This window comes from Panthera tigris, chromosome D3 (assembly GCF_018350195.1).
Source record: "Panthera tigris isolate Pti1 chromosome D3, P.tigris_Pti1_mat1.1, whole genome shotgun sequence".
Taxonomy (NCBI): domain Eukaryota; kingdom Metazoa; phylum Chordata; class Mammalia; order Carnivora; family Felidae; genus Panthera; species Panthera tigris.
In genome coordinates this window covers 7,715,707-7,730,328 of record NC_056671.1, presented here as the reverse complement: position 1 = coordinate 7,730,328, position 14,622 = coordinate 7,715,707, and the positions used below count along the sequence as shown (strand labels likewise).

At 47.1% G+C, this 14,622-nt stretch overlaps 1 protein-coding gene across 7 annotated transcripts in view; it reads right to left on the bottom strand.

The window, feature by feature from the left end:
- Positions 1–14,622, bottom strand: part of KDM2B (lysine demethylase 2B) — a 152,934-nt gene that overhangs the window by 90,240 nt on the left and 48,072 nt on the right. For all 7 annotated transcript variants that reach the window (XR_006210196.1, XM_042963056.1, XM_042963057.1 and 4 more), the window contains 2 exons: positions 5,991–6,169; positions 5,671–5,777 (listed from right to left, as the gene is read on the bottom strand). Coding sequence is in view for 6 of the 7 variants with exons in the window: in XM_042963056.1 (XP_042818990.1) it covers positions 5,671–5,777; positions 5,991–6,169 (286 nt within the window). In the remaining variant the exon portion in view is untranslated. The remainder of the gene's footprint in view (positions 1–5,670; positions 5,778–5,990; positions 6,170–14,622) is intronic.

Below are 14,622 nucleotides of genomic sequence, written 5' to 3'. Positions count from 1 at the left end.
GCTTAAGCCCCAGCAGGGATCACATCAGATTCATCTGTGTTAAGTATAGCACCCACCAATACAGCCCTATAATTATTCTAACCAACTGTGTGACATTGGACTAAATGTTTCCCCCTCCTGGAACTCAGCATTCCCATTTGTTGAACTGATCAGGGGCCTCTAACTGGTGGCCCTCATGGGTCAAACCAGACCCTCGATGTGCTTGGTTTGGCCAGCACTGTTTTGTTTTTTTGTTTTGTTTCTTAAGAAGAATTTTGGGGGAACCTGGGTGGCTCAGCCGACTAAGCATCCAGCTCTTGATTATGACCAGCTCAGGTCATAATCTCATGGTCAGTGAGTTCAAGCCCTGTGTCGGGGGCCTCTAACTGGTGGCCCTCATGGGTCAAACCAGACCCTCGATGTGCTTGGTTTGGCCAGCACTGTTTTGTTTTTTTGTTTTGTTTCTTAAGAAGAATTTTGGGGGGAACTTGGGTGGCTCAGCCGGCTAAGCGTCCAGCTCTTGATTATGACCAGCTCAGGTCATAATTTCATGGTCAGTGAGTTCAAGCCCTGTGTCGGGCTGTGTGCTGACATCACAGAGCCTGCATGGGATTCCCTCCCTCCCTCTCTCTCTCTCTCTTTCTCTCTCAAAATAAATGAATGAATGAATGAATGAATGAATTTTTGAAGTTATCCACATCCACACTAGCCCCTACCGTCTGACACTCAGCTGCTGCACCTGTTACCTGCACTGAAGCATATGAACTTCAGTTTCCTTGTCTGTAAAATGAGGAGAGTAACACCTGCTTCCAGTACCATTAAGATGTGCATGCTAAGTGTTTAACACAGTGTCTGCATCTATACATGGCAGCACAGAAAGGCTGGCTTTCTTTGTTCCTCTTATAAAGGTGTGGATGTAGAGAGGAAAAGCCAGAAATCCAGAAGCCTGGGATGTGGGTGTGTGGCCCACACAGTTCTGTGCCTGTGTGACGTCAACAGCCTCTCTAGGTCAGATTCCCTGTGTGATATATTACACAGGGATGACCACTTCTAATACCAGCAAACGTGGTTGAGGAGAGCTGAAAGTAAATGAGCACTGCCGAGATAAAAGCCCAGTGCAACTGTGAGAGAATAGATCGAAAAGCCAAGGATTCCGATGGCAGTTGGAGACTTGTATCTACACGAGGCCACAAAGACAAACATCTTGTTCTACCCACATGTCACATCCACTGTAGGCTCCATCTTCCCTGTAGCATGGTTGGGAGGTGGGGCAGGGATGACAGGATCCCCACTTTGTAGAAGGGGAAACTGAGTCCCTAAGAGGAGATGAAAGACTTCCTGCAGCCACCGGAAACTGCCAGGGGCAGCCCTTGAACCTTGCTCATCCCAGCACCCAGCTACACCCTGTCTGGGTTTCAGCTTCACACCCAATTTTTTCCCCAGTTCTTCCTGCCACCCCCATAAGGTGCAGGGAGGAAATGCGGTTCACTCCCAATTATTTGGGAGCCGAATATATGCTTTATGTGGGGTCCCCCTTCCTTTCACTGCTTGTCAGTTCATAGCCCGTCTCCATTAAGCCGCAAACCTCATTTCTGCAAGCAGCATGTGAGGAGAGAAAAGATTGGTTAATTTCCCTCTGGAAGGCATTATAATACCCAGTGGTCCTAAGTGAGAAAGGTACACCCATGCCAGAGACCTAGGAGATTGTGGAGGCTTTAAAACATGCCCACATAGTCCTTGAGACTCCCTTTTTCAGAGATAGAGCCAAATTCCCCTCCCCTTGGTGTGTCGGCTAGACGTAGTACCTCACTTTTAATTAATAGAATATGATAGAAGTAAACAGCATGTGGGGCGCCTGGGTGGCTCAGTCGGTTGAACGGCCGACTTCGGCTCAGGTCGTGATCTCGAGGTGAGTGAGTTCGAGCCCCGCGTCGGGCTCTGTGCTGACAGCTCAGAGCCTGGAGCCTGTTTCGGATTCTGTGTCTCCCTCTCTCTCTGACCCTCCCCCGTTCATGCTCTGTCTCTCTCTGTCTCAAAAATAAATAAACGTTAAAAAAAAAAAAAAAAAAGAAGTGAACAGCATATGATTTTTCAAAATTGGGCATAATAGGCACTGTGGCTTCTTCCTTGCTCTCTCTTCCCCCACTATTTGGGGTGGGGGAGTACCAGCTGCCATGTCACAGGGACTCTTGAGCAGCCCTATGGAGAGGCCCACAAGGTGAAGAACTCAGGCCTCTTGCCAACAGCGATGTGAGTGCGCCATCGTGGAAATGGGCGCTCTAGCCCCAGTCAAGACAAGCCCAAGAGCAACTCTGAGCCACTCTCAGATTCCTGACCCACAGAAAGTGTGAGGTAATGTTGTTTTAAGCTGCTAAGATGTCTTTTTTACGCTACAAAGTTTTAGGAAAATGTTATGCATCAACAAACAACTAATACAAGGGGTACTCCCAAATAGTTGTCAGTTTATCCGATTATGAGGAATTTTCCAAGACAAATAATTCTGGATGGCCAAAACATCCCTGCAGGGTAGAGATGGAGGGCAGGCAATGGCGGATGTGCACGGGGCAGCTGATGTTCCTTCAGCCTGCCCCGTCATCCTCTTTTTCCTTTTATCTTGCTTTTTTTTTCTATAGTAATCTTTACGCCCAATGTGGGGCTCACACTCATGACCCTGAGATCGAGTCGCATGTTCTACCAACTCAGCCAGCAAGGAGCCTCCCTTTACCTTGCTTTAGGTTTCCTCCCAACACTTATCACCTCCTGAATTATATTATTCACTTGTTTGCTTGCCCATCTCTTTTCACCACCTGAATATAAGCCCCCCGAGTACAGGAACTTTGCTTTATTCACTGTAGCCTACCAATTACTTAGACTAGAGTCTTGCATTTATGGGCAGTCAGTTAACACAGCAATAGATAACTGATACACTAACATATTCTTTACATCTTTTGTCTCCCACAAAGTTACAGCCACCCCCTTGACAACCGCCAATACCCCTAGCCTTAAGTATCTCAACCAGAACCCATTAAAATTCTGAAATCCCCCCCTCCACGATCAAACTGCACAAACCCTGGAGCCGGGGAGAAGGCAATGATGGGTCTGTAACACTTCTCTCTTCCCTCCTGCAAACCTTATATCAGGTGACCTGTCAGCATGGGAGCTCTGACTTCTAGAAACAGTGTCATTTTAATTAAATTCCACAGAACCATTCTGTGGTCCCAGAGGACTTCATCATTGCGGGATTTTTACCTTGCTGATTAACTGAAATCGGCATTCTTTACAGCCAAACCAATGGAAGATTCCCAAAGTGACAACTTCCTTCCTAACAAGGTTCAAATCCTGTAACAAGTTCCCAAGGCCACTGACAGAGTTTGTAAATGTATTTGCCACACGATCCAACCAATGAGTCAAAGACACATGGTTCTAGAAAATCGTGCATGGGGCTCTTTTTGGTAATTCGATAGGATTCTCAAGGTATTACTAGAACTTACTATTCAGAGGAATTTTTCTATCAGGTGAACATACCAAGCATCTAAAGGGGGCAAGGCAATTGAAATCTAGGTCCCCCAGTGCTATTTTCCCTTCCTAGACACATGTCCCATCCAAGTCCCTGCTCCCTCCTGGCCCCGCCTTTGCCCCATGGAGGCGATGCACTGCTTTCCGCTCTTCCTTCAACCCACACAGCAGCAGCACAACTTGTGGCACGCGTATCTGCACACATCCCTCTCTGCTTAAGATCTCAGAGAGGCTTCTGACTGCTCTTAGGGGAAACGCGGACCCTGCAGCCCGGCGCATCAGGCCCTGAGCAGCCTGGCCCACCCACCGTCCCGCACCCCCCACCCACTTCCCTCACTTTGCTCCAGCCTCAGTAACCTTCCTTCCACGGGCCCACCTGCCCCTGTCTTCCTGACCTTCCTAGCCATCCCACCAGGCTCTCTGCACACAGCCAGGAAAGCTCTTCCCAGACCTCTTCACCTAAGTAACCCCACTTCCCCGAGACCCCACCCTGGGGACGACGGCCCTGCCCTCCGTGACCGCGAGTGCCCTGGTACACAATCCTGGAGCACGGTGGATCTCTGCCTTATGGTCTCGACAGAGCTGCAAATTTCCATTTGTTTCCCTGATTGTTGGATGAACGTCTGTCTCCGGATAGACTACAAGCTCCGTGAGGGCAGGGAGCTCACCTGGTTTTCTCCTCTCTGCATTCTCAGTGCCCAGCACCAACCAGATGTTTAATACATATGCTGACTGAATCACCCAATCAATCGATCAGAGCTGTGATCCACCCCTAACTAGTCTCTGAGCCCCACACTCTTTCCTCCAGCTCTACCCTCATGATTCCATCAAGGCCCCTGGCACTTCCCTTCCTCCACCACCCCCCTCCAAGTCCCTCCCATCTCCTCTTCCCTTAAAGCCTAGATGCAGCGTGCCCTCTGAGAGGACTTCCCACTGCCACCAGCCAAAAAGGATTCCTCCTCTCCCTGTCCCGTCCCAGAACCGGTTTCACTCTACCTAGGATGAGATGGCACCTTACCCCATGCGTTATACGACACATTCTCCAGAGGGTAGGGGCTCTTAGTCTCATTCATCTTACTTCCCCACCCGAGGAAATTTTGCTGTGATCGAACGGGACAGGAACAGAACTGAAACCCTTCTTCCCTCCCCACCTTGAGCTCATTCTTTGTGTTTGAAGCAGCCCAAATCTAAGGGGTGTAAAGAGCTTCAGCTTCAAGGGGAGGAAAAATGCCTGAGAAATAATTAAAGAAAGAGAGAGCTTGAAAGCAAAGCCTTGAGAAGCCAGGGCCAGCGTGCTGGCCTCTCTCACAAAGCTGGCACCGAATCTACATTCACTCTACCCTTCATTCAGGGTGGAGTGAATGAACAGCTCACAGCCTTCACGCTCCTGGGGGCACTCCTGGCAGCAGGGCTGAGCAGAAAGATATTAATGGATTCAAAGCTGCCAGAGCCAACTCTTCTAGGAAGCCCAGAGCAGCGGTCATGCCTGGGACGGCCAGCATCTCCTTCCCATTTTGGAGATGGAAACACAGACGGTCTGAGGTGGAGAGAGCTGCGATAGCCCCAAGGGTCCCCAGGGTCCGTTACCGAAATTCTAGAATGTGGGAGGGATCATAGGTGCCTCTGTCCATGTTTAACGACTGGTCTCAGGACTTACTGGTCCATATGTAGTGATGTCCCTGCAATTAGACGTGGCCATCTTCTCGGCCCAGAGCCGACCTGCCGCTTCGAGACACCAGCTAAGGAGCGTTTAGTGAGTAAGTAGCCCTTGGGCTTTGATCAGGAAAAGTTCTGGATCGGAGGCCCTGCATCTCAACAGCAAGCAGCAAAAGAACACCGGATCCCTTCCTAGCCCTTGGCAAAAGCAAAGTGTCCATGGTCTGCCCACTCCCAGGGCTTGCAGTCACTTGGCAGGAGTAGATAAAGGTCTGGCAAGCACACAAGTACAGAGAGACGGTCCCCAGTATTCCTCCCCTCCACTCAGATCACAGGCCCCGAGGGAGAGCTGGCAAGGAGGCCAAGAAGGACCATCTGGATGGGGAATGCAGAGCCCCTGTGTTCCAAGGCGCCAACCTGCTCACGCCAAGGACCCCCATCCCTTACATCCCAGCAGCACCCTGTCGGGCTAGGAGACACCCCCACCCCCAGCTCCCGCCACCAGCCAGGCAGTCTTACTTCTTCACTTTCGGGTATTTCATCTCTGCAATGGCGTTCGTGGCTTCTGTCTGCTTCTCCTTCAGATGCTGGGGCCACATGTTGTCCACCCAGTCCACCAGGTCTACCTGAAAGCCAGATCGATGTCAGCACTTCCTGTCTTGGGGTGCCCTTCCACTGGGCTTCCTCACCACCTCCACCCTTCCCCGTGCTCCCCACGCCCCTCCTGTCCTTCCCTGGGGCTGACACTGGCTGGCCTCAAGACTGAAGCGAGTGAGGCTGGGCAAGGAGAGGAGGCGGGAGGGAGGCGTCAAGGAGAGGGACGGCGGCCAGGGACCTACCACAGTCGGACGCTTGACCAGGTGCTCCAGCTTGGTGTGGCTGAACTCAAGGCTGATGACATTGTACAGCTTGTCCCGCTGAGCCTCAGGAGTCTCGTAGTACCGCACAAACTGGGACATGCTCATTTCCGCGCCCTTCTGCGTGTTCACATCCATCACGTCCACCAGCCGACGGCCGCCTGGGGGCAGAGTGCACGTGCTGGCGGCTCCTGACAGCTTGGGGCCCGGATCCCACTTGGGGTCCCCATGAACAAAACCTGCCTCTTCCATATGCCATGTCTGCTCTGTCACCTCATCCACTTGGTTTTCCTCACTGAATCTCTCTCCACTGCTTCCCTGCACCAGCGTGGCCTCCACACTGGTCCAGTCCACCCTTACTAGTCTCCAAGACAACCTCCGAAGCGGTCTCCAGACGCCCTCCTCCCGTCCAGAACATCCTAAGGGGGCTCTGGACTCCCCCCTCCCGCCCAGAACATCCTAAGCTGTCTCCAGACTACCCCCTCCTATCCAGAACATCCTAAAAGGTCTCCAAACTACCCCCTCCTGTCCATCCTCTACAGTGCTGCCAGCGTGAGCTTTCTAAAACAGAGACCTGACCACGGACACTCCTCTCTCTGCTCAAAACCTTCAATGCTCCGTACTGCCTACTAAAGAATCTCTTAGCATGGCACTCGAGGCCTTTCTGTTTATTCACAGCACTAGGATAGTACTTCTTTCTTTTTTTTTTTTTAAATGTTTATTTATTTTTGAAGGAGAAAGAGACGGTGGGGGGGGGGGGGGGCGGGGCAGAGAGAGAGGGAGACACAGAATCTGAAACAGGCTCCAGGCTCTGCTGTCAAGCACAGAGCCCGACACGGGGCTCGAACCCACAAACCACAAGATCATGACCTGAGCCAAAGTCGGACGCTCAACCGACTGAGCCACCCAGGCGCCCCGGACAGTACTTATTTCTATAGAAAATTAGCTGTTTGGTAGTCTCCCTCCCTGGTCTGTGAAGCCAGGAGTTACTTGACTTCTCTGAACCTCTGTATCTTCATCCTGCCATCTCTTATTTTTTTAATCTTTTTTAATGTTTTTTGTTGGGGAGGGGGGAGGGGCAGAGAGAGAGGGAGACACAGAATCCGAAACAGGCTCCAGGCTCTGAACTGTCATCACAGAGCCTGATGCGGGGCTCAAACTTGTAAACGGTGAGATCATGACCTGAGCCAAAGTCAGACGCATAACCAACTGAGCCACTCAGGTGGCCCTGCCATCTCTTTTCATAGGCTAACTGTGAGGATTAAATCAGATGATGCTCACAGAACTACTAGGCACAGTACCTGGTACTGAAATGCATGGGTCTCCCCCTTATTCCCTGGGACTAATCACAATTCCTAAATATGTTTTGTTGGCTTTGTTGTCTTTCTTCCCTACTGTTCTGTAATCGTTGCCAGGACAGAAGTCCTGTCTGTCTTGCTCACTACTTTATCCCGAGTATCTAGAACAGAGCCTGGCACATGGCGGGAGCTCAGTACATACTCATGGAACAAATAAGTGAGGAATATTGGCTGTCCCATGCAACATGTGACGTATGACTTCTCATAGGAACCACCGCTGAACTGAAAGGAATGAGGGGCGCCCTTCCTCAGGAAAGTCCCACTTCTCATCTCAGGAGTGAGCTGGGCCACCTCCCACTGCTTCCCAGAGACAAAGGAACAAGCTCCGGACTGGGAGACAGGAGCGGTCAGCACTAGCGCTGGGACCAGTAGCAACGAACAGAGCTTCAAGGAAACCACAACCCTCCCGGGGACTCTACTTCCCCATCTGTAAGATGGGAATAATAATGGCTCCAGACCTTCAGTCAACATAGAAGGAACAACCAAAATAAGCGCTGTGAGCGGTGAGAAAACAGACACACAGCAGATTGCCAAATTCATGGTGATTGGGGATGAAAGCTGGCCCCTCCTATCTGTCAGGACACAAAACAAGCATCGGGACTGGAATGAGGAGCCCACCATCTGTTAAGGAAAGACCTCAATTCCCCATTAGCTCAGTGACAAATACATGGTCCATGGGAACTTAGAAATGTATAAGCCAGAGGAATTAAGAAAGAAAGAAAAGAACAAGAAGCAGGAGATCACCTTGTTCAAAGCCACTCCAAGACAGAAGAGCAAAGAAAGCAGCAAATGACAACCCGTGGGCAAACCTGGCCCACGGGCTATGAACAGTTTTTACATTTTTAAGTGATGAGGGAGGGGGGAAAAATCAAAAGAAGAATATTTTTTAAATTTATTTATCTGGGAGGGAGAGAGAGAAAGAGAATCCCAAGCAGGCTCCGCACTGCCAGCACAGAACCCAAGTGGCTCGAACCCATGAACCGTGAGTTCATGACCTGAGCTGAAGTCACTTAACCAACTAGGCCACCCAGGTGCCCCTCCGGAAGAATATTTTGTGATATGAAAATACTACAAAACTCAAATTTCTGGGTCCATATATAAAGTTTTATTAGCATACAGCCACACTCTGGTTCACACAATGTCTCTGGCTGTGTCCATGCTGCAAGGGATAAGCTAAGTAGCTGACACAGACTAAATGGTCGGCAAAGCCCAAAACACTGACTCTAGATCTTTACAGAGAAAGCTTGCCAACCCTTGAACTAGACAAAACCCTCATGGAACTTACATGCTGATGTGACCACTATTCCCATTTGGTTCAGCGCTATATACCCAGCTCTGTGCACAGAGCCTGCCTTATAAGAGGCCCAAGTTCAGTATTTGCTGAATTAATACACAGTGCATTTCACATAGTAGGAACTGAATAATAAAAATAATCCCATAGGCACATATGAGAACTTGGGTGTTACTATTTTTTGGGTTCAATATCTAATTTTTCATAACCACCCCAGATGCTAGGTAGGACTGTCCTTGTCTTATAAATGAGGAAACTAGGGGTGCCTGGGTGGCTCAGTCGGTTTAGCATCTGACTTCGGCTCAGGTCATGATCTCATGGTCTGTGAGTTTGAGCCCCATACTGGGCTCTGTGCTCACAGCTCAGAGCCTGGAACCTGCTTTAGACTCTGCGTCTCTCTCTCTCTCTCTCTCTCTCTCTCTCTGCCCCTCCCCTGCTTACGCTCTGTCTCTCTCTCAAAAATAAACATTAATAAATTAATAATAATAATAATAATAATAATAAATAAATAAATAAATAAATGAGGAAGCTAATGTTTACAGACAATGGGATCGGCTCGTTGTCCAGAATATACTCTACCAATTAGAATAGTCAATATTTACTGAGCACAGGTAAACTCTCTCCACAGGTTATCTTAAGTTCATTATGGTTCTGTGAGGTAGAACTTCACTTATACCCATTTGATAGATGAGAAACCGAGGCTCAGACAACTAACTAGACCCAAAATGCCCAGTTAATGAGCAGCAGAACTGCAACGTGATGCCAATTCAATCTAATCCGGTGCGCAGGCTCCTGTCCCCTGACTCCTGTTCCTGTCCTATGCAATACTGAATCCAGATCACATGCTATGGTTGAAAAATGATCTCTGCCTTCAGGGACTGGCTCCTGACCCCACAGATCCTGGGAAGACTCGGAGAACAGCTTTGTCTTTGCTTCAGGAGTGCAGATCCACCAGGGGGCATCCCTGAACTTTGCTGGAAATTCTGGCCTGCTCTGGACAGAGCTGGCTCCTACCTTACCCGGGGCTCCTGGAGCAGGTAGGCTCTGCTCAGCTTTTCTGGGAAGCCCACTTGGCAGAGGCTGCTATTACAGCAGGGGAGTTGAAAGAAGAACAGGCACCCAAACCCTCCCCCATCTCTGGCCAGCCTCCCACCTCCCGCAGACTCTCCTTCCAAACTTTGCACAAGGTCATGTCTGCGAAGCCCGCTGTGGAAGGACTGCTGGGCAGGTAGATAACAATCACAGACCTAGAGGCTCATGCAAGTCCGCACTGAAGACTGGAGCTCAGTCGCCTCTATCAGCACAACAAATTAAGGAAAGACTTCATGGATCAAAAACCAGCTGGACGTTGGGCCTCTTAGTTTCTCTATCAGTTTCCCCATCTGTAACATGGGGACAAAAATGGCAGCTTGCCCACAGGTTGATCTGAGCCTTAAGGGAGATAATGCACATGAAACACTTCCATAAAGTGCCTAAAGATAGGTATTGTTACCTAATTGGCCAAGTTCATCTATAATTACAGGTGGAGAAAATTAAGCAGTAGAAAGTCAGAGCCACTTAAATCTCTGCCAGCCAGTCCAATGGACTGACTACTTCAGATCCTAAAACATAACAGGGATGACTAACAGGTGTGAGATTTTTATGGCGGGTGATAACAATGTCCTAAAACAGACTGTGGCGATGTTTGCACAGCTCTGTGGACAGATGAAAAGCCACTGAATTGGACACTTTAAATAGTTGAATTGTAGGGCATGTGAATGATACCTCAATAAAAATGTTATTAAACAAAACAACTCAGGCACTAAATGACCAACAAAGTTGGTTATTCTAAAAGTAACTTTTTTCTTTCAAAAGTCTCGCATCGGGTCACCTGCATGGCTCAGCAGGTTGAACATCCAACTCTCGATTTCAGCTGAGGTCATGATCTCACGGTTCGTGAGATAGAGCCCCACATCAGGCTCTGCACTGACAGCTCAGAGACTGCTTGGGATTCTCTCTCCTGGCCCCTCTCTCTGCACTTCACCTGCTTGCTCACTCTCTCTCAAAATAAATAAACTTGGAAAACAAAAACAAAAACATGATACTCAGTGAAAGAAGCCAAACACCAATGGTCACATTTTTTTTTTTTTTACATTTATTTATTTTTGAGAGACAGAGCACAAGCGGGGGAGGGGCAGAAAGAGAATGAGACACAGAATGGGAGTCAGGCTCCAGGCTCTGAGCTGTCAGCACAGAGCCCGACGCAGAGCTGGAACCCACAAACCACGAGATCCTGAGCCGAAGTCAGACGCTTAACCGACTGAGCCACCCAGGCGCCCCACCAGTGGTCACATATTTCATGAAGCCATTTATATAACATGTACAGAAAAGGTAAGTCCACAGAGACTAGAAGTAGGTTAGTGGGTGCCAGGGGCTGGGGGATAGGAATGAGGAATGAGTGTTAATGGCTATGCGTTTCCTTTCAGGGTGATGAAAATGTTTTGGAACCAACAGAGAAGTAATGGTTGCACAACATTATGAATGTAACAAATGCCATTGAATTGTGTACCTTAAAATGGTTAATTTTATGTTATGTGAATTTCACCTCAATAAGTTCTTTTTTTTTTTTTTTAGGTTTTATTTATTTTGAGAGAGAGAGAGAGAAAGCACGAGTGGGGGAGGGGCACAGAGTGAGAGGATCCCAAGCAGGCTCTGCGCTGTCATTATGGAGCCCGACACAGGGCTCGAACTCACAAACCATGAGCCGAAGTCAGACACTTAACCAACAGAGCCACCCAAGCACCCACAATAAATTATTTTTCAAAGCAATGTAAGATATGAATTTAAATCTCATATACTTCCTCCAACCTGACAAGAACAAGACTTCATTTCTTCCTCTCTCTCTCCCTCTCTCTGTCTCCTTTTACCTAATTGTTTCTTGTGAGTCTCCCTTCATCATGGACCAAGAGCTTGAGCCATGCACTATTTCAGCTTCTCTCTCTGCAGAGGCTTCACAAACCGCCCACAATGCCCTTCCCTCCCCTAGGGAGGCGATAGGTATATGTGTGGGCTCAGTTCTTCACAACTTAACAGGGCTTAGGGATGCAGGGAGAGGTGGGAAACCCTAAATTGAGACCAGGAAAGGATAAACAAAATTCAAGATGGCAGTGGAATGGTGACCCTCCAAAAGATTTACCCAGAACTTTTGAATAGGACCTTATTTGGAAAAAGGGTCTTTTAGAGGTAATTAGTGTAAGGATCTCAAGAGGAGATTGTCCTGGACTGAGAGTGGGTCTTAAATCCCATCACTAGTGTCTTTAGAAGAAGGTCAAGGTCAAGGGAAAGATGGAGGAGAGTGTGAAATAATGTATCTATAAGCCAAGCAATGCCTGGAGTTACCAAAAGCAGGAAAAGGCAAAGCAGGAGTTTCCTTCAGAAACTCTAGAAGGAACCAATGCAGTCAACACCTCGATTTTGGACTTTGGCTTCTAAAACTGAGAGAATAAATTTCTGTGGTTTTAACCTACTTGGTTTGTGGTACTTTGTTATGGCAGCCCCAGAACACAAGACAACAGGCACCTCTGGGGTGGGAGGGTCTCACGGGAACATGTAAGGAATTACAATCCTTCCTAACCTGGGTGGCAGGCGTTCGTTTTAGAATTTTCTTTTTAACTTTTCAGCATACATAATACATTCCACATGCAAAAATGGATCAAAGGACTCATGTTTCAGGTTCCTGTCTTTCCTCAGAGCATAAGATCTTTAAACAAAGTACCCCAATGTCCTCATCTACAACAGAGATAAGACTACCTACCTCAAAAAACAGTTGTGAAAAAAACATTTTTAATTAAAAATTTAATTAATTAGGTGTCATTTAAAATTTCATTTTTTTAATTAAAAAATGTTTGTTTAACATTCAGACAATTAATGCTGGAGGCAAATGAAAGGCTCTTAAAGGTACCAAATGTGCTATGGCATCTCACTGCATACAAACTAAAGATCTGTATATGCAAGTCACAGCTTCCTGTCCCTGCTAGTCTAAAATGACAAGATTGTCAGGGCACCTGGGTGGCTCAGTTAAGCATCTGACTCTCGATTTCGGCTCAGGTCACAACCTCACGGTTTGAGAGCTGAAGCCCCATGTCGCACTCTGTGCTGAGCGTGGAGCCTGCTTAAGATTCTCTCTCTCACTCTCCCTCTGCTCCTCACCCCCCACCACTGCTACACACGCATGCACACTCTCTCTCTCAAAATAATTAAAATAAAATAAATTAAATTAATAAAATAAAATAAAATAAAATGACAAGAATGTACATATCAACCCCTTCTCTTTCAGAATACTTCTGACTCATTAACCTGAGTCCCAAACTTGCACAATAAATGTACAATTTTGACAACTCTAAAATAGTAGGTCATCATATCAATACTATTCTATCGAGTCAGTATTATGTATGATGCCAACTTATATACAACGAAAATCAAAGACTATAATAAAAAGATGTCAAAAAACATAACAGCCCAAATCTGGTTCTAAAAAAAATCCTCTTAAAACTGGGTAAATTTATCCGTTTTTGTGAGCACATGTTATATGTACACACATATGATATACACATAATGCATGTAATAGGCATGTGTGTATAAATATGTCACATATGTAAACAATAATATAGATATACATTAACATGTACATGTATCATAATGTACACACATATTTACATTAGAAAAACTCTAAAATAAATTAGATGTTCTATAGTCAGTTATTCATGGTACGTACATCGTAATGTACAAGTTGCTGATACACATATATATATTTCATTGCAGTTCATCTGCCACACGATGTTACATCAGTTTCAAGTGTACAACAGTGATTTGACAAGTCTCTGTGTCATGTTATGCTCAGCACTAATTGGAGCTACTGCCTGAAACCACATGACACTGGGACAACTCCTGCCTGTACTCCCTATGTTGTGCCTTTCGTCCCCATGACTTATTCATTCCGTAAGTAGAAGCCTGTACCTTCCACTCCCCTTCACCTCTTGAAATTAGTGGTAAATTTTTTTTTTTATGTTTATTTTCGAGAGAGACAGAAAAACAGAGCGGGGAAGAGAAAGGGGCAGTGAGAGAGGGAGACACAGAATCCGAAGCAGGCTCCAGACTCCGAGCTGTCAGCACAGAGCCCGACACGGGGCTCGAACTCACAAACCATGAGATCATGACCTGAGCCGAAGTCGGATGCTTAACCGACTAAGCCACCCAGGTGCCCCCAAATTAGTGGTTTTTTTAAAACACGTAACACCTTCCTTACAGGACATTCATATCCACATGTAACTGTGAGTAAATTGTGGGCACAAGTGTGTTTTCAAATATGTATGTGCCTTGCATATACCATGACACTTGCCTTTTGTAAGATATTTTATGCAACACTTACAACTCCTGTTTATTTCCATGTATACAGAACCCCCGCAACAGACACACATATATTAACCTATAAACTATGACTTTTGCAGCTTTAAAGTAATCTAGTTCAATAGTATCATTTACTTACAAGGGTGCAATAATTTCCAAAACTGTACCATGACCCCCTAAAAATGTTATTTCCCTGCATACGTCAAGGTATTTTATTTATTTATTTTTTTATGTTTATTCATTTTTTGAGAGAGAGAGAGAGAGAGGCAGAGAGGGAGACAGAATCCAAAGCAAGCTCCAGGCTTCGAGCTCACAAACCTCGAGATCGTGACTTGAGCCAAAGTCAGACACTCAACTGACTGAGGCACCCCGGTGCCCCAAGGTATTTTAAAAAATAATAAAACTAGGGGCACCTGGGTGGCTCAGTTGGCTAAGTGTCCGACTCTTGATTTTGGCTCAGGTCACAATCTCACAGTCTGTGACATCAAGCCCCACAATGGGCTCTGCACTGACATCTCAGAGCCTACTTGGCATTCTCTCTCTCCCTTTCTCCACCCCTCGCCCGCTCGTTCTCTCTCTC